An 18,838-nucleotide genomic window follows, 5' to 3' on the forward strand; every position below is an offset into this window, starting at 1 on the left:
GCCTTTTTTCTCTAAATGGATGGCCTCTGGGGATACAGTGAATATCCAGAATAAAATAATTTGGCATCTGGCTTTTATTGGCTGACAAGCTTCAAAGTGTGATTTTTTTCAATCTAGCCATTCTTCATCAGAGGCTTCCCTTTTTTTCTCTGTTGGACTACAGTTCCCATCATCCTCCAATCAGCTTCCGGAGTTGGACTTGCCCTTCCATTCTAATGTCTATTATAAGTTAGGAAGTTTGGAATATAGAAACCTTCAGGATTGGTAAAGGAACGTATCCTGTTTTAAATTATTTACGTTGTTTTATGCTTTTAGGGCACCTACGATGCCACTCAGCTGTTTCCTCGGAAATGTGTATGCAGAATACGTTGATGTTCTCCGAGATGCAGCTGGACCCTCAGGTTTACGACTGCGATTACTCACTGCAGGTATAATAGTATGTCCAATTCTGGTCACCACGTTATAAAAAAGTTGTTGAGACCCTAGAAAGAGTGCAGAGAAGAGCAACAAAGATGATTAGGGGGGCCTAGAGCAGGGGTGAAATCTACTTACCTTCCCTACCAGTTCGGAAGTACACGAGCCCAGCGCGCTGAGCCACTGTACACGCGCAAACCCTTCTGCTCATGCACAGAGGGTAAAAAACAGGTTACTTCCTGGTTAAAACCAGGAAGTAATGACGACTGGGTGAGTAGGCGGAGCCTTGCGCTGCCATCGCTACCGGTTCTCTGAACTGGTCCGAACTGGTAGCATTTCACCCCTGGCCTAGAGGCAAAACCGTACCATGAACATTTGAGGGGATCTAGGTACGTCTAATCTAATGAGAAGAAGAACCAGGGATGACTTGATAGCAGTCTTCCAATATCCGAGGGGCTGTCATAGAGAAGAGGGGGGGTGACTTTTTCTCCAAAGCATCTGAAGGCAGGACAGATGGATCTCTCATCCAAGAGAGATCTAACCAGTGGTGAAATGTAAAATTTGTTCTGTGGGCGTGGCTTGGTGGGAGGGGGTAATGGGTGGGCGTAGCCAACTTTTTTTTTTTAACTTTTAAAAGCATTTTTTCTACAACCTCTGAAGAGATTGTAAAAAAATGCTTTTAAAAGCCTCTGACGATCCCAGCTGAGCCGTGCGATCATCAGAGGCTTTTTTTTTTTTACTTTTAAAAACATTTTTTCAGCCGAAGAGGCTGTAAAAAAAATGCTTTTAAAAGTAAAAAAAAAAAAAGCCTCTGATGATCGCGCGGCTCAGCTGGGCATGGGGGGTGGGGGGTTTGCAGGGATTTTTGCTACCCGTTCTCCGAACCACCCACCACCATCGCTCCCTAATCGGTAGATCCGGTCCGAACCGGGGAGCATTTCACCCCTGGATCCAACGTAGAATGAAGGAGAAACTTTCTTGATCGTGAGAACAGTTAAATCAGTGGGACGGCTTGCTTTCAGAAGTTGTGGGTGCTCCATCACTGGAGGTTTTCAAGAAGAGATTGGACAGCCATTTGTCTGGAATTGTGTAGGGTCTCCTGCTTGAGCAGGAGGTTGGACTGGAAGACCTCCAAGGTCCCTTCCAACTCTTGTTATTCTATGCTCTAATTCCAAGTTAAAATATTTGTGCTTGACTTTCCCCTTAAAAACAGGAAAGGGAACGTGGTCCAGCTGGTGAGGTTGATCCCGTCCAGCTTTTTTAGCCCAGTGGTGGGATTCAAATAATTCAACAACCCTAATCTCTGCCCTAATGACCGGCTGGGTGGGCGTGGCCATGGAGGGCGTGGCCAGAGTGTGTGACAGACAGCACTTGGCCTCCTGCACTCTCCTGGGAGAAAAAGCAGGCCGATAGGGGACGCCCCACCCCCCACTCTCCATTTTGGGCCTAGTAAGCCTCCCTGCACTTACCTGGGAGCCAAAATGGAGTGTGTGGGGACTCCATTTTGGCTCCCAGGAAGGGGCAGGGAAGGGAGGGGTGGGGCCAGCCAGCAATTTAACTACCAGTTTGCTCAAACCATCTGAAACCACCCAACTCTAGATCAGACTGTGACAAAAACAACAACTCTGTATACAACGAAAACTCTCATGTCTGTCTGTAACTTTCAACGGGGTGCGTTTTAGGCAACAATTTTTAAATCAATGTACCTCAAAAAGGCTCTTTTTTAAAAAAATTTGATTTATATGCCGCCCTTCTCCGGAGACTCAGGGCGGCTTACAATGCGTTAAGCAATAGCCTTCATACTTTTGTATATTTTATACAAAGTCAGCTTATTGCCCCCACAAACTGGGTCCTCAATTTACCTACCTTAGAAAGGATGGAAGGCTGAGTCAACCTTGAGCCTTGGAGAGATTCAAACTTACTAATTGCAGACAGCTGGAGTTAAATTACAATGCATTAGTCTGCTGAGCTATCCAGGCTCAGTTTTAAAGAATGAATAAATCATAATTTCATTTCTTTCTTTCCGCATAAAGTTTACATGAGCATTCTAGTTTTTTTTTTTTTAAGTTTTTTTTTTCCTCTGACCACTCACGTTCACATAATTTTATTTTCTAAGACTATTGGGATTAGGGCAGGTGTTTCAGAATTATTCCCTAGTGCTCATATCTTCCCTCTCTCCTTTATTTCTCCTTTATAGGTTGCGGTCCTGGTGTGTTAGCCGATGCCAAAATACGGGTATCTGAGCGTTGTGTGTATTTCGGTGATTCGTGCCAAGATGTTCTGAGCACTTTGGGGTCCCCTCACAAGGTTTTCTACAAATCTGAAGATAAGGTTAGGCAAAATCCTTGCAGGTCATTTGTATAAGTAGCCTGCAAAGACCTTCACTTCCTCACTGAGTGTTAGATAAATTATAGGCAGTCCTCCCCTTACGACCATAACTGAGCCCAAACTCTGTGGCAAAGCGAAGTAATTGTTAAGTGAGTTTTGCCCCATTTTACGTTTTTCTCGCCAAGTTGTTAAGTGAATCCCTGCCGTTGTTAAATTAGTAACACCGTTCTTAAGTGAATCTGGCTTCCCCATTGACTTTGCTTGTCAGAAGGTCGTAAAATGGGATCACGTGACCCCCGGGACTCTGCAACCGTCATAAATATGGGTCAGATGCCAAGTGTCTGGATTTTGATCACATGACCATGGGGACGCTGCAACGGTCATAAGTGTGAAAAACGGTCGCGAGTCACCTTTTTCAGTGCTGTTGTAACTTCAAATGGTCACTAAATGAATTGTTAATTAATTGTTATTAATTTTTCCTGCTTGTATTTTTAAGTGAGATATTTTTAATGTCATTTTAATTTATTGAGTGTTGTGGGGTTTTTAATGGTATGCAGAAAGTGGCATATTTATTTATTTATTTATTTATTTATTTATTTATTTATTTATTTATTTATTTATTTATTTATTTATTTATTAATTATATTTCTATACCGCCTTTCTCCCGTAGGACTCAAGGCGGTGTACAGTCAAGACAAATATAGACACACAAACATAATTAAAATTATTATTATAACATAATTTGACCCAATTAAATAGAACCTAAAATTAGATAACATTTTAAAAACATTCACATGTTCATATGGATGGTTGGTTTTTTTCCCCACTCAGTACAGGGAAGTAGTCCTTGATTTATAATCCCAATTGACTACAATATTTCTGTGGCTAAGCAAGGCAGCTGTTAAGGGGAGTTTTGCCCCATTTTGTGAGAGCAAGGGAGTTTCGCCCTCTTTTTGCCTGCCATTATGTCAGTGTTTCTCAACCTTGGTAGCTTGAAGATGGGTGGACTTCAACTCCCAGAATCCCCCAGCCAGCGCTGCTGGCTGGGGTATTCTGGGAGTTGAAGTCCACCCATCTTCAAGCTTCCAAGGTTGAGAAACACTGTGTTGGGTGAATTACTGCAGGCAGTGGTGGGATTCAGCCGGTTCGCACCATTTTGAGATAACCGGTTGTTAACATTCTGAGTAGTTTGGCAAACTGGTTTTTGGAAGAAATCATTAGGGCAGAAAACTGGTTGTTAAATTACTTGAATCCCACCACTGACTACAGGTGTTGTTAATATGGCTGGCTGAGGAATTCTGGGAATTGAAGTCCACAAGTCATAAAGTTGCCACAGTTGGAGATCCCTGCTGTACAGGGTTGAATCAATTCCTGATTTCTCTCGTGGATGTCATTTAATCCATTCAAAGCTTAGGGGGGGGGGCTCCCTTTTCCCAATAAACACCAGCCATTGTTAAGTTTGAAAATAAAGCTGTTTCTTGCTCTTTTTTTTTGCAAACAGATGAAAATCCATTCACCTTCGCCTCACAAGCAAGTCCCTTCGAAGTGCAACGATTTTTTCTTCAACTACTTCACGCTTGGAGTGGTGAGTTAAAGATGGGGTTAGTTACACGCCACTAAACCATGTTTGTTTAATCATAAACACAAGCAGCCAGGGTCACCCAATATGCTGAAGCACGTCAACCTGAGCAGTTGTGGGTTCCAAAAATTTTTACTACTGGTTCTGTGGATGTGGCTTGGTGGGCGTGGCAGGGGAAGGATACTGTAAAATCTCCATTCCTACCCCACTCCAGGGGAAGGATACTGTAAAATCCCCATTTCCTCCTGATCAGCTGGGTCTCGGGAAGCAGAGAATAGATAGGGGCAGGGCCGATCAGAATTTTTATTACCGGTTCTCTGAACTACTCAAAATTTTTGCTACCGGTTCTCCAGAACTGGTCAGAACCTGCTGAAACCCACCTCTGAACCTGAGCTTCTAGCATTACCTGAGCTTGTCTGGTCAACATCCCAGGGCCAAAAGGCAGCTCCTGGATCTGCAAGGCCACTAGATGGCACTTGAAGGCCTCCATAAACTCAGTAAATGAATGAGGGAAGTCAGACTTTCCATCACGGACTAAAAGCTCGTAAGATCTTCATAGTTTTCGCTTAAAAAGAAAAGATCCGGAAGTGCCACACATGACATTATATGAAATTGTATGCCAGCTGTTGAAAAAAAATAGCAGATATTTTGCTGCTCATTTTTGAATTAATTATTTTTTTCAAATTGCTCGCACATAAGAACAGTCCCAAAGGTGCTTTTTCAAGAGGCCACTGGACTTTCTGGTTTTTCTTTGAAAGACGTTTTGCTTCTCATCCAAGAAGCTTCCTCAGCTTCTGTCCTCCTTGGATGAGAAGCAAAACGTCTTCAAGAAAAAAACCAAGGAAGTCCAGTGGCCTCTTGAAAAAGCACCTTTGGGACAACCATGACCTGGATGGCTGAGAAGGAGCCTTGGTGGAGCAGCGGACTAAAGTGCTGTTAAAGTAGCACTTAGCTGACAGCTGCCTGCAATTACTGCGAGTTCAAATCTCACCAGGCTCAAGGTTGACTCAGCCTTCCATCCTTTCAAGGTGGGTAAAATGAGGACCCGGATTGTGGGGGCAATAAGCTGACTTTGTATAAAAAAGAACACCGCTTGGGGGGGGGGCGAAAGCCCCACTAAGCAGGTATATACAAAAGTATGAAGGCTATTGCTTAACGCATTGTAAACCGCCCTGAGTCTCCGGAGAAGGGCGGCATATAAATCGAACCAATAAATAAATAAATAAATAAATAAATCTCCGTAGAATAAACAAGGTTGGAAAGGACCTTGGAGATCTTCTAGTCCAACCCAGCTCAAGGCATGAGACCTTATGCCATCCAGACAAACGGCGGACCATTCTCATCTGAAAAACCTCTAGTGATGGAGCACCCACGACTTCTGGAGGAAAGCTATTCCCCCCCGATTACAGTAATTGTTCTCACTGTCAAGAAATTTCTCCTTTGTTCCAGTTTAAAGTAGACAGACCTAGTTCCCTTAGCCCTTCATCCTATGTTTTAGCCTCCAGTCCCCTAATCATCCTGGTTGCTCTTCTCTGCACTCTTTCTAGAGTCTCAACATATGTTTTATAATGTGGTGACCAAAACTGGATACAGGATTCCAAGTGTGGCCCGACTAATGCAATATAAAGCAGTATTATGACTTTACATAATCTTGAAACTATCCCTCTGTTGTGTTCTGTCCCCGTCTTACACACGCACACAAACAGACAGCCAGGGGTTAAATAAACTGGCAGACAACCAATTCTTCCGATAAGACGCTTGGCAGCAACCCAGTAGCTGCTTACCAAGAACTTTTACTCAACAAACAAAATACACACAGTCAAGAATTGTCCATTTCGTAAAATAAATCCAAGGCCGATAATGTTGTTTCCAAAGATGCAATGTGACTCGATAGTAGTTAGTTTTGTCCGTCACAGAGTCTGAATGGCCACCTCACCCCCCCTTTATACCCTGTGGGGTATGATCCAATGACTCAGCCTGATCTCTGGCACGCCTTTTCTTCTGTTGCCCGCACTTACCTGTGCGATGCTGCCGAGGATCCAGCCAAGACTCATTACCCTCATCACTGTCCACCTGTGGCTGCATGGACGTGCTTGGCCTCGGCCCTATCTCTTGCCCTTTGGCGGACACCGAAGGCATTGCCAGAGAGGAGGGTCCTGGAGAGGGAGGCCTTGCTAACTCCTCTCCTTCACTCTCGGAGTCCTCTCCTGCCGATAACACAGGCTCAGGTAACGGAGCCACAACATGTTGATGTAGCCTAGGACTGCATTGGCTTTTTTTGGCAGCTGCAGTACAGCTCATATTGAAGTGGTTGTCTACTAGGACAGCTAGATCCCTCCCACAGTGAATACTATTGAGCCAGGTACATGTTGATTGACATGTAGGGTGTTAAAAACAATTACTACCAACCTGCCTCCCATTGAGGACCTGTATACTGCACGAGTCAAAACGAGGGATGTGAAAATATTTACAGATCCCTCGCACCCTGGACATAAATTGGTTCAACTCCTACCCTCAAAACGAAGCTATAGGACACTGCACACCAGAACAACTAGACACAAGGACAGTTTTTTCCCAAACACCATCACTCTGCTAAACAAATAATTCGCTCAACACTGTCAAACTATTCACTAAGTCTGCATTACTATTAATCTTCTCATCGTTCCTATCACCCATCTCCTCCCATTTATGACTGTATGACTGTAACCTTGTTGCTTGTATCCTTACGATTTATATTGACTGTTTCCTAATATGATTTGATTGCTTATTTGTACCCTATGACTATCATTAAGTGTTGTACCTTATGATTCTTGTTGAACGTATCTTTTCTTTTATGTACACTGAGAGCATATGTACCAAATTCCTTGTGTGTCCAATCACACTTGGCCAATAAAATTCTATTCTATTCTATTCTATTCTATTCTATTCTATTCTATTCTATTCTATTCTATTCTATTCTATTCTATTCTACCCTACCCTACCCTACCCTACCCTACCCTACACTACACTACACTACACTACACTACACTACACTACCCTAATTTATTCTTTATTCCATTATTCTGTCCTATCCTATCCTATCTATCCTATCCTATTCTATTCTATTCTACAATAACTTAAACAGGTCAATTGATTGACAATGATGGCTTGTTTCATCACTTAAGTATAGTAATTTTTCTCTGTTCTGGTTTTCTCCCTCAGGATATCCTTTTTGATGCAAATACTCATAGAGTAAAGAAATTTGTTTTGCATACCAATTATCCTGGTCATTATAACTTTAACATGTGAGTAAAAAAGCTCGAATATACCCCATTTTCCATTTCAGCTTGAAACGTTATGAGCTAGTAGTAGATGGATATGCAAGAGCCCGGAAACTTTGTGCTTTTTCCTGAATTTCCACCAGTGGAAACACATAACCCCTAATTTATCGTTTCTATCTTCATCAAACATTTGGGGAATGATTCTAACCTTTCTCAAAAAATTTCTCAGACAGTCAAAAGCGTTTAACTTCTTAATTCCATGAAATAGAGGCCGTCCTCCCTTAAGGGCCACAATGGAACCCGGAATTTTGGGTGTAAGTTGTTCTGGTCTTTTAGCTTTTAGTTACCATGTCACTTAATTCAATTTGACACCATTTTTATGACAGTCGTAAAGCAAGCCACTGCAGTCGTTCAACAAATCAGGTGGTCGCTAAGCAAATCCATTTTTTTCCAAATGGGCGTTACTGCCAGAAACGTCAAAAATCACAGTCACATGACTGTCGATGCCGATATTCATAGAGAATATTCTTATGAGACCCGTGCAAGACTGCAGAATATAGAATGTGCATAACATTTCGCCTTTGAATTCTTTTGAATTTGAAATACATTTCAAGTGTCAGACCACACACACACAAATACAAACAGGCTTTCAAACCCGAAACAGCCATTTGGAGTGTGAAACGGGCTGTTTTGACCATTTTGGAAGGAGCGTAGAAACCACGTTTTGAATTCAAAACAAGATGCTATGAATTCAGAACAGTTCAACTTAAACATACCGTATTTTTCGGAGTATAAGACGCACCGGACTATAAGACGCACCTACCTTTTTTGGTGAGGAAAAAGAAGAAAAAGAAATCTCCCTCTGCCTCTGAGCAATTTTGCCTCTTTGCAGCAAACAGCCTGCTTTACTTTCATTTTCGTTTTCAGCATAGCTTGATTAGCACAAGGGGAAAAAAAAAATCTGCTCCAGCAATTTACCTCTTTGCAGCAAGCAGCAGAGCCCTGTGCAAAACAGCTGAGAGCAAATCAGCTGAGAGTTGGGAGGCCGATCCAATCAACTTGTGCTAATTAGGCTGTGCTGACGCTGAAAGGAGCTGTTTTTTCTTGCTGTTTGCTTGCAAGGAGATAACTGCTGGGGGGCAGAGGCCAAAGGGTGGGGGCCAGTGGGTGGGCGGGACTATATTCAGTGTATAAGACGCACCTAAATTTTCACCCCCTTTTAGGGGGGAAAAAGGTGCATCTTAGTAATTTATTTAGAGCAGGAGTGTCCAACCTCAGCAACTTTTAAGACCTATGGACTTCAACTCCCATAATTCCCTAGCCAGCCCATGCTGGCTGGGGAATTCTGGGAGTTGGTCCATAGGTCTTAAAGTTGCCAAGGTTGGACAGCCCTGATTTAGAATCAAGTATTTTTTTGAAATAAAACTCTTGTTTATGATTGTACTTTCTTCTAACTACTGATTCCATTCTTGCAGTTATCACCGTTGTGAATTTAAGATCCCGCTCGTTATTAAACGAGGTAAGAAAGAAGAATATTTGCCAAAAGATATATATGAATGGGAACATCGACCGTGAATGAATGATGGGCTTCTTATGATTCTAGGACATTTTTTTTTTAATGTGCTCTAAAAAAAAGTTTTAACAAAGCAAAGTTGTGGGGAAACCCAAAGTGACAGCATGTGAAGCTAAGACTTTTAGGTTCAATATGGCCAACAACATGGGTGAATTTACAAAAGATTAAGGAAACAAAACAGAAAGACAAAAACTAGTGCTCGCATCCTAATATATCCCCTTGGTGTATGAGGTAGTCCTCAACTTACGACCACAGTTGAGCCAAAAAGCGAGACAATTTGTTAAGGAATTCGCAGAGCAACCCTAGAGTAGCGAGGGTGTGCACATGAAAACGATTGAGAACAATTGCGAATAAACAGCCAACACAGAGATACACTGAGTTGTGTTTTACTTTTAGGAAATAGTAATAAGGCACAGTCCAATAAACAGTCCAGGTCATACACAGATAAAGCAGTAGATCGTAAAACAATAGTCCAGGGATAATCTAATAACAAAGTCTTCTTACCAGTCGTCGTAGTCATACACAAAAAACAGTTGCAAACAGTAGCAAACACAGCAAAGAGCAATAATGATCAGCAAAGAGAAATAAACCATGTTTCAAGCTCCCTCTTAAGGCCATTGGCTACAGAGCTAACCAATCAGGACACAGTATGATGCAATACAGCAATACAGTCTTAAAGCTATATTGAGGTTTTATATATTGCCAACCCAACAAGTTAGGTAATTATCATTTCCTAACACAGTTGTTAAGGGAATGTTGCCCCATTTTACGGCCTTTCTTGCCACAGTTGTTGAGTGAATGGCTGCAGTTGTTACGTTAGTAACATTTAAATGAATCTGGTTCCCCCATGGACTTTGCTTCTCAGGTGGATCTCAAAAAGTAATCATGGGACACTACAACCGTCATAACTATGAGTCAGTTGGTAAGCATCTGATTTTGATCACATGATCGTGGGAATGCTGCTCTTGTCAGCCCTTGGAAGCCATCAATTTCTTCAGAGCTTCGGGGCTGCCACATTTTGGTTGACAGCCGTTGGTGGTTGACAGCAGTGGTTGTTAAGCGTGAAAAGCGTTCAACATCCACACTCACACTTCAGGAAATACTCATTTAAAGAAACCTTGATGAACTTTCTTGAAAATGTCTTCCTTTTCTGCTGTCCCAAATGGTTTTTTTTTTTTTCAAAAGGCAACTGGGCTTCGTTTTTCCTTGAAGACATTTCGCTTCTCATCCAAGAAGCTTCTTCGGTTCTGATTGGATGATGGAGAATCCCGATTACGACCCCACCTCTCTTATGTTTACAACACAAGTCCTTTCAGCTCAGTGGTGGGTTGCTTCCGGTTCGCAAGAACCAGTAGTAAAAATTTGTAGTAGTTCGGAGAACCGGTAACAACATTGGCTGGCCACGCCCCCGAACTGGTCCCCGGCCCAGTTGCCGCTCGCTTACCCCGCCCACCTCATCAGAGGCTTTTTTTTTTACTTTTAAAAGCATTTTTTCTACAACCTCTTCTGCCGAAAAAATGCTTTTAAAAGTTTTTTTTTTTAAAAAAAAAGCCTCTGATGATCCCACAGCTCAGTTGGGATCATCAGAGGCTTTTCAAAGCATTTTTTTCTACAACCTTTTCGGCCGAAGCGGCTGTAGAAAAAAAAATGCTTTGAAAAGCCTCTGACGATCCCAGCTGAGTTGCCTGATCGTCAGAGGCTTCTAAAAGCATTTTTTTCTGCACGTTGTAGAAAAAATGCTTTTAAAAGTAAAAAAAAAAAAAAAGTTGGCCACACCCACCCAGTCACATTACCCACCCACCCCAAGCCACACCCACAAAATAAGCCACACCCACAGAACCGGTAGTAAACAAATTTAGAACCCACTCCTGATTCAGCCGCTCCAAGAAGGTTCCACACTCATTTGCACGATTCAGTGACCCTGAGGGTACTTGGGAAAAACCTCCCAAGTGGCCTCAACAACTCTCAGAGAGATTACTAATGACCAGATGACTGCAAGGAATATAGATCCTTCCATTCTCCACCATTCAGTCCGAATTGAAGAAGCTTCTTGGGTGAGAAGTGAAAGGTCTTCAAGGAAAAACAAAGGAAGTCCATTTGCCTTTTGAAAAAAAGCACCTTTGGGACAACTGTGACCTGGATGACTGAGAATCCCCATAGATGTTCCTTTTTTACTCGAGGCCAAACCTACCTTATTGTTGATTTACTAAGCATTCACTAGGAGGAATGTACCTCTGACATGTAAACTTACTTTTTAAAAAAATTTTCTCCCCCCAATTAGAAAGCACCGAGTCACAGACGGAAACCTGCACAACGTATAGCAAGGTAAATCACAAAGAGGAGATTCTTTGAACAGCCCTCACCTTTAGAGGTGTTTTACCTGTTTTTTTGTCCAGGTTTAATAGGAAGGGTGCTGAAAAAGACCGTTTTTCCATGGGGTCTCAGAAGAATCTGGGGTTGATTGATGCAGGGGTGAAATCCAGCAGGTTCTGACAGGTTCTGGAGAACCGGTAGCGGAAAATTTGAGTAGTTCGGAGAACCGGCAAATACCATCTCTGGCTGGATTTTGCAGTATCCTTCCCCCAGGAGTGGAGAGGGAATGGGGATTTTGCAATATCCGTCACCTGGAGTGGGGAGGGAATGGGGATTTTACAATATCCTTCCCCCAGGAGTGGAGAGGGAATGGGGATTTTGCAGTATCCGTCACCTGGAGTGGGGAGGGAATGGGGATTTTACAATATCCTTCCCCCAGGAGTGGAGAGGGAATGGGGATTTTGCAGTATCCGTCACCTGGAGTGGGGAGGAAATGGGGATTTTGCAGTATCCTTCCACCTGGAGTGGGGTGGGAAGGGAGATTTTGCAGTATCCTTCCCTGAGGAGTGGGGAGGGAATGGGAATTTTGCAGTATCCGTCACTTGGAGTGGGGGAGGAAATGGGGATTTTGCAGTATCCTTCCTCTGGAGTGGGGAGGGAATGGGGATTTTGCAGTATCCTTCCCCTGCCACGCCCACCAAGCCACACCACACCCACCAAGCCACGCCCACAGATCCGGTAGTTAAACATTTTGAATTTCACCACTGGGTTGATGGATTCATACCAGAACACAGCTTACTTTGAGATATTTGTAGTTTTAAGTTTCCAGGAAGGTCCAAGAAAGAGCAGGCTTAGCCAGAAACGAGGCCCCTGCAATAAAGACAGCTCTTGGGTCACCACTGAGGGATGTTAGCAGTTCTTCCAAAATGGTCCCTGAATTCTGAAAATGTGATGCACCGCAGAACCTTTTTTGCTCTTTGTTTTTAAATAAGGATATTCACGGTGGGCTTCCTTCTTTTAATTTTCTTTTTTCTTGTAGTGGGATAATATTCAAGAGCTTCTTGGGCATCCTGTGGAAAAACCTGTAGTTCTTCACAGGTAAAAAAAAAATAATTAAAAAATGATTTCCTTTGGGAAGAAATAGCATGCTTTGCTAGCCAGATTTGAATTAGGAGTAGAAATATAAGAACAAATGGGAAGAAACAAAAATTGTGGAAAGGAAATTGGGTACACGTTTATGTCTAATGTAAACGAAACAATTAGAATAATATAATACATTATAGTGGTATATACTGTATATGATATATTAGAAATATATGCATAAAAGATATACTAGGCTAAGAGAAAGAAAATGTATAAGTATGGATTACCGACGCAAAACTGTTGAAAAGAAGAAACTATTAATATTTCTTTTTGGGGTTTTTTAAAAAACTGTTTAATAAAAATATTTTAAAAATAAAAAATAAAAAAAATAAAACGCAGCTCCAAAAATGATTTTGATGAGCTGAGAGGGGATAGATTCCAGATTAGATTAGAACTGTTGTAGAATTCTGCTCAGTACTCATTTGTGTCATGCAAAACTCGCTGTCAGAATAGAATGCAGAATAGAGCTGGAGAGGACTTGAAGTCTTCTAGTCCAACTCCCTGTTCAAGCAGGAGACCTTATACTATTCCAGACAAATGGCTGCCCAGTCTCTTCTTAAAAGCCTCCAGTGATCGAGCATCCAGAACTTCTGAAGGCAAGCCGTCCTACTGATTAACTGTCAGGAAATTTCTCCTTAGTTCTAGGTTGCTTCTCTCCTTGATTAGTTTCCATCCATTGCTTCTTGTCCTGCCCTCGGGCTTTGGAGAATAGGTGGACCCCCTCTTCTTTGTGGCAGCCCCTCAAAACTGGAACACTGCTATCATGTCACCCCTAGTCCTTCTTTTCTCTAGACTAACCATACCTAATTCCTGCAACTGTTCTTCAACCGTTCTACAACCATTGTTGGTTGGTTATAGAGAGAAGTACACGTAGTCCTCAAATTCTGATTATAATGGAACCTGCCCACCACAGTCATAACTAGCCATAGCAATAGCACTTAGACTTATATACCGCTTCACAGTGCTTTACACTTCTCTCTGGGTCAGCTGGTTAGGATTGAACTGTTGACAGTCGGCAGAGTCAGCCTGCAATACTGCATTCTAACCACTGCCAACGATGGATGGATGGAAAGATGGAAGGAAGGAAGGAAGGAAGGAAGGAAGGAAGGAAGGAAGGAAGGAAGGAAGGAAGGAAGGAAGGAAGGAAGGAAGGAAGGAAGGAAGGAAGGAAGGAAGGAAGGGCAATAACAGTAACACTTAGACTTATATACCGCTTCACAGTGCTTTACAGCCCTCTCTAAGCGGTATACAGAGTCAGTCTCTTGCCCTCAACAATCTGGGTTCTCATTTTACCCACCTCAGAAGGATGGAAGGCTGAGTCAATCTTGAGCTGGTCAAGATCAAACTGCTGGCAGTGGGCAGAGTTAGCTTGCAATACTGCATTCTAACCACTGTGCATCATGGATGGATGGATGGATGGATGGATGGATGGAAGGAAGGAAGGAAGGAAGGAAGGAAGGAAGGAAGGAAGGAAGGAAGGAAGGAAGGAAGGGCAATAGCACTTAGACTTATATACCGCTTCACAGTGCGTTACAGCCCTCTCTAAGCGGTTTACAGAATCAGCATCTTGCTCCCAATAATCTGGGTCCTTATTTTACCCACCTCAGAAGGATGGAAGGCTGAGTCAATCTTGAGCTGGTCAAGATCAAACTGCTGACAGTGGACAGAGTTTGCCTGCAATACTGCATTCTAACCACTGTGCATCATGGATGGATGGATGGATGGATGGATGGATGGATGGATGGAAGGAAGGAAGGAAGGAAGGAAGGAAGGAAGGAAGGAAGGAAGGAAGGAAGGAAGGGCAATAGCACTTAGACTTATATACTGCTTCACAGTGTGTTACAGCCCTCTCTAAGCGGTTTATAGAATAAGCATCTTGCTCCCAACAATCCGGGTCCTCATTTTACCCACCTCAGAAGGATGGAGGGCTGAGTAAACCTTCAGCCAGTCAGGATCGAAGCCCTGGAAGTCGGTAGAATTAACCTGTAAGACTGCATTCTAACCACTTTAACTTCAAATGGGCCACTAAAGGAATGGTTATAATAATTGCCTGTACTTTTGGAAATCCATCTTCACCATTATTTTGCTTGTTGAATAATGTGCTTCACGACAGAATTTTACGTCTTCCTGGATAATCTGTAGCATAGCAAAGAATGTGAAGCATTCGCATTTTGGGCGAGTTCATAACTTCAGTTCGAGGCCGGCAAAGTATACATTGCGAAATAGCACCTCATGTTGGAAAATTCGACTTTCCCTACAAGGGCGGTTTTTAATTCTAGCTGAGGTTTTGCTTTCATAAAACCGGCAAACGTATCATCTTCTTCTTTCGTTTTTACAGGTCGTCCTCTCCAAACAACACAAATCCATTTGGGTCAACCTTTTGTTTCGGATTACAACGGATGATCTTTGAGGTGAGGAAAGCAACCGTCAGTTGGAGTTGGGTTGGGTTGAAATATGGCTCTACCTTCTTTAAAAACAGATTTATTTATTTATTTATTTATTTATTTATTTATTCATTCATTCATTCATTCATTCATTCATTCATTCATTCATTCATTCATTCATTTATTTAGGTAGGTAGGTAGGTAGGTAGGTAGGTAGGTAGGTAGGTAGGTAGTCCCCCGATGCATATTGGGTATATTTCCAAGTCTGTTGGTTTGTTTTGCTTGCTTAATTCCATGGAGAGACTTCCCAATTCCACAACCATTTACCGTATTTTTCGGAGTATAAGACGCTCCGGACTATAAGACGTACCTACCTTTTTTAGTGAGGAAAACAAGAAAAAGAAATCTGCCTCTGCCTCCCAGCAATTTTGCTTCGTTGCAGCAAACAGCCTGCTTTACTTTCATTTTCGTTTTCAACATAGCTTGATTAGAACAAGAAAAAAGAATCTCAACAATTTACCTCCTTGCAGCAAGCAGCAGAGGCCCGCGCAGCAATAGGCAATGGCAATCCCTGCAGCCTGAAACAACTGAGAGTTGGGAATCAACTTGTGCTAATTAGGTTGTGCTGAAGCTGAAATGGGCTGTTTCTTCTTACTGCTTGCTGCAAGGAGGTAAATTGCTGGGAGGCAGAGGCCAAAGGGTGGGGGCCGGCGGGTGGGCAGGGCTACATTTGGTGTATAAGACGCACCTAAATTTTCACCCCCTTTTAGGGGGGAAAGAGGTGCGTCTTATACTTTGAAAAATACGGTAATATGCTATTATTGTATTGAAATATTTTGCCTTCTTATCCCACCCCTTCCCCAGGGTTAAAGTTGTTCTAAGATGACTTGTTCTATGATGGTATGTGTGAATGGTCAGATAAGAGGCAGCTGAACCCTCAGAAGTAATGTGGGTGGATAAATATCTCAGGAACGACCCTCCCTAGTTTCCTTGTCTGTAAAGGCAACAGGGGGGGAAACTTACTCTCAGACTTGCAAGAGTTTGTTAATATAATGTTGCAATAAAGTAGAATTACAGGTAGTCTTGTGGGACGCCGGTGGCTAAGACGCTGAGCTTGTCGATCAAAAGGTCGTAAATTCAGGAGGACCTGTAGTCTATCAGTATACGCCACCAATCCTATTAATGGTTTCAGTTATTACCTTACCCTATTCTCAAAGGGACGTGGTGGCTCAGTGGCTAAGACGCTGAGCTTGTCGATCAGAAAGGTCGGCAGTTCAGCGGTTCGAATCCCTAGTGCCGTGTAACGGGGTGAGCTCCCGTTACTTGTCCCAGCTTCTGCCAACCTAGCAGTTCGTTAAAACAAGGATCATTGAGAAAGTCCCAGGTCATACGAATGTTCATTTGCAGCCTTCCCTGCCATCTTCTCACAAGCGTCTCACAAGCTTGGAAGCAGCTCAGCAGGCAAGTGAGCGTCTGCTGTTGGGTGGGAGAGGGTGTGAGTGGGTGGCCCAAGAGGGGCAGTTTGAGTGTGGTGGGGCCGAGGGTCGCCACTGCTGACGGGTGAAGACCTGGAGCAATTTAGCCGATCCATTTGCAACCTTCCTGGATGTGTTTCCTTTTGAGTGGCTTGTGAGAAGACGGCAGGGAATGTCAGGGCGTTGATTAATCCCATTCTGCCTCTGGGAAATTGCATCTTGATTAAGAGGAGCGAATCGTGGCCTTTCCTTGCAAGCATACTTTAAGAAAACAAACCCGAAGAAATATCTTCTAAGAAAACTCATTTATTTGTTATAAAGAAAATAAAACATCTCACTAGCTAAATTAATTACATTTTGGCAAACGTTCCTGCTGGATCTCCTGGCAGGAGAACCTCTTGGCAGGAGAACAAAGAAAGTTAGAAGAAGGAGTGTAGGAATGTGTGATGTGTGGACAAGCGCAGTTAGCTTAGAGATAAGAATTCTTGGCAAGCTACGGAAAGTCTTATAGTTCAAAAATAATAGAGCTCATCTGGTAAATAAAAAAACGCAGTGGCAGGGAAGGCTGCAAATAACGTTCCCAAGAAAACAAGCAAGCTCAGAGAGCACCAAGGAGCCCTCATTCTAACCCTGAGCTACAAATATTCTCCTTTATTGGAACATTCATGTGACCATGAGACCCTGGAACCATTATGAGCTGGTTGTCAAAAGGCCAGATTGCAATCATGTGGCCTCAGGGATGCTGAGACAGCCAGAACTTCAAGGATCTGATATAAGTGCCACTTCGTTGTGGCCTGTCGGCCGCCAGCACCTCCAGCACCGGAATCAGAGGAGGAGGAGGCATATGGGAGTCAGGGCCCGCATCAAGACAACCTGAGAGCTCCGAGTGGGGAGAGGGCATGGAGTTGGCAGAGAGAGAGAGACAGAGGCGGAGCCTGGGCCGTCCATCAGCCCTCAGATGGAGAGTCAACAGCCCCCAGGTCTGGAGGTAGCTGATGAGGAAGAGGAGGAACAGCTGGGTCCAGTGCCTGACGCGCAGATGCATAGAAAGCAGAGGAGAGGAGAGCAGTGGAAATCCATGGGCCGGTCCTCAGGACAGAAGAGCTGCTAGCGAAGCCCCATCCTAGCTCTGGGAATAAAAGGCAGGGGGCGGAAATGAATAGGTGTGACAGACAAACTATTCATCTCCCTGACAGACAGAGTTGTTAGCCTGCGTTGAGTGAGAAACTTTTTGCTGGGGCTGCTGGTGCTCCTAGTAAAGGAACCATTAATTTAACTTCAGAGGGGTTGCCGTGTTTGGGGAGCTGAGTCAGAACACACTTGTTCAGCCCCATCGCAACTTCAAACAGTCCCTGAACGAATGAACGTTAATTGAGGACTGCCTGTAGTTCATCCGGGCAAACTTCCTGTCTGGATGAGCTCACATGACTGACGTCCCTTTCCGTGGGATGAGCTGAGCCAGCCCTTCCCTGAGCCTCCTGGGCTGACCTTCAGGTAATGCATCCTCTTGCTCCCCATCGCTTGGGCTGCCGTTCTGAATCTGTTGGCCATTTCTTATCCGCAGGTGATGCAGAATAATCACATTGCGTCCGTCACGCTCTACGGCCCGGCCCGGCCCACCATCCAGACCAAGATTTTGGACCTTCCCCAGTGAGCAATACCCCGATTGAACATAACGCTACACGGTTTAGTTCAGCGTGCCTTGAGTTGCTGCCGCTTATCATACGGAAAAGCACGGAACGGTGGAGAGAGCATGTGTGGGTGTGGGTGTTTATGGTTGTGACACACACACAGAGAGAGAGAGAGTGTGTGTGTGTGTACAAGAAAGCTTGGCCCTCGTCATGTGTGGATGGCACAGGCTGGAAATCCTCTGGAGCTGAACCTTGCAGGACTTGGAGCCAGTGGCAGAGGCACACCACACACACACAGACACACACACACACAACTAGCTGGCACTACCATTAATCCTCTCTTCTCGCTTGGCCCTTGGAAGATACGGTCTAAATGCAAAAGAGTTTGTCTTTGTAGAGCTTGGACAGAGGAGGAGCTTTCAGAAAGAGCTCAGCAAGGAACTGCACATCTTAGAAGCACAAGTTTCTCATTCTTGAGAAAGCAGGTCTCTTTCTATATATATATACATATATACATATATATATATATATATATATATATATATATATATATATATATATATATATATATATATATATATATATATATATATATATATATATATATATATATGTTTTCTTTCCTTTTCGTAGGCTTTATGTGTATTTCTCTTTAGCCAGGTTCTTCCTACGTAACCCAAGATTTTTATGCAGCCCTAGTTCAGTGAAATCCCAATCCACTCGTTTCTAAGCTTTTTT

General features: G+C 43.3%; 1 protein-coding gene across 2 annotated transcripts in view; it reads left to right on the forward strand.

The window, feature by feature from the left end:
- Window positions 1-18,533, forward strand: part of PHAF1 (phagophore assembly factor 1) — a 68,345-nt gene extending 49,812 nt beyond the window's left edge. The window contains exons 9-17 of one of the 2 annotated variants that reach the window (XM_034425480.3): window positions 316-428; window positions 2,612-2,745; window positions 4,244-4,327; window positions 7,523-7,605; window positions 9,057-9,100; window positions 11,436-11,479; window positions 12,507-12,565; window positions 14,949-15,021; window positions 18,034-18,533. In XM_034425480.3, the coding sequence (XP_034281371.2) occupies window positions 316-428; window positions 2,612-2,745; window positions 4,244-4,327; window positions 7,523-7,605; window positions 9,057-9,100; window positions 11,436-11,479; window positions 12,507-12,565; window positions 14,949-15,021; window positions 18,034-18,123 (724 nt within the window). In that variant the 3' untranslated portion in view covers window positions 18,124-18,533. The remainder of the gene's footprint in view (window positions 1-315; window positions 429-2,611; window positions 2,746-4,243; window positions 4,328-7,522; window positions 7,606-9,056; window positions 9,101-11,435; window positions 11,480-12,506; window positions 12,566-14,948; window positions 15,022-18,033) is intronic. The other variant, XM_034425481.3, reaches the window with a different exon arrangement.
- Window positions 18,534-18,838: the final 305 nt, after the last annotated feature.

This window comes from Pantherophis guttatus, chromosome 11 (assembly GCF_059756535.1).
Source record: "Pantherophis guttatus breed Tessera chromosome 11, ASM5975653v1, whole genome shotgun sequence".
NCBI classification, from domain to species: Eukaryota; Metazoa; Chordata; class Lepidosauria; order Squamata; family Colubridae; genus Pantherophis; species Pantherophis guttatus.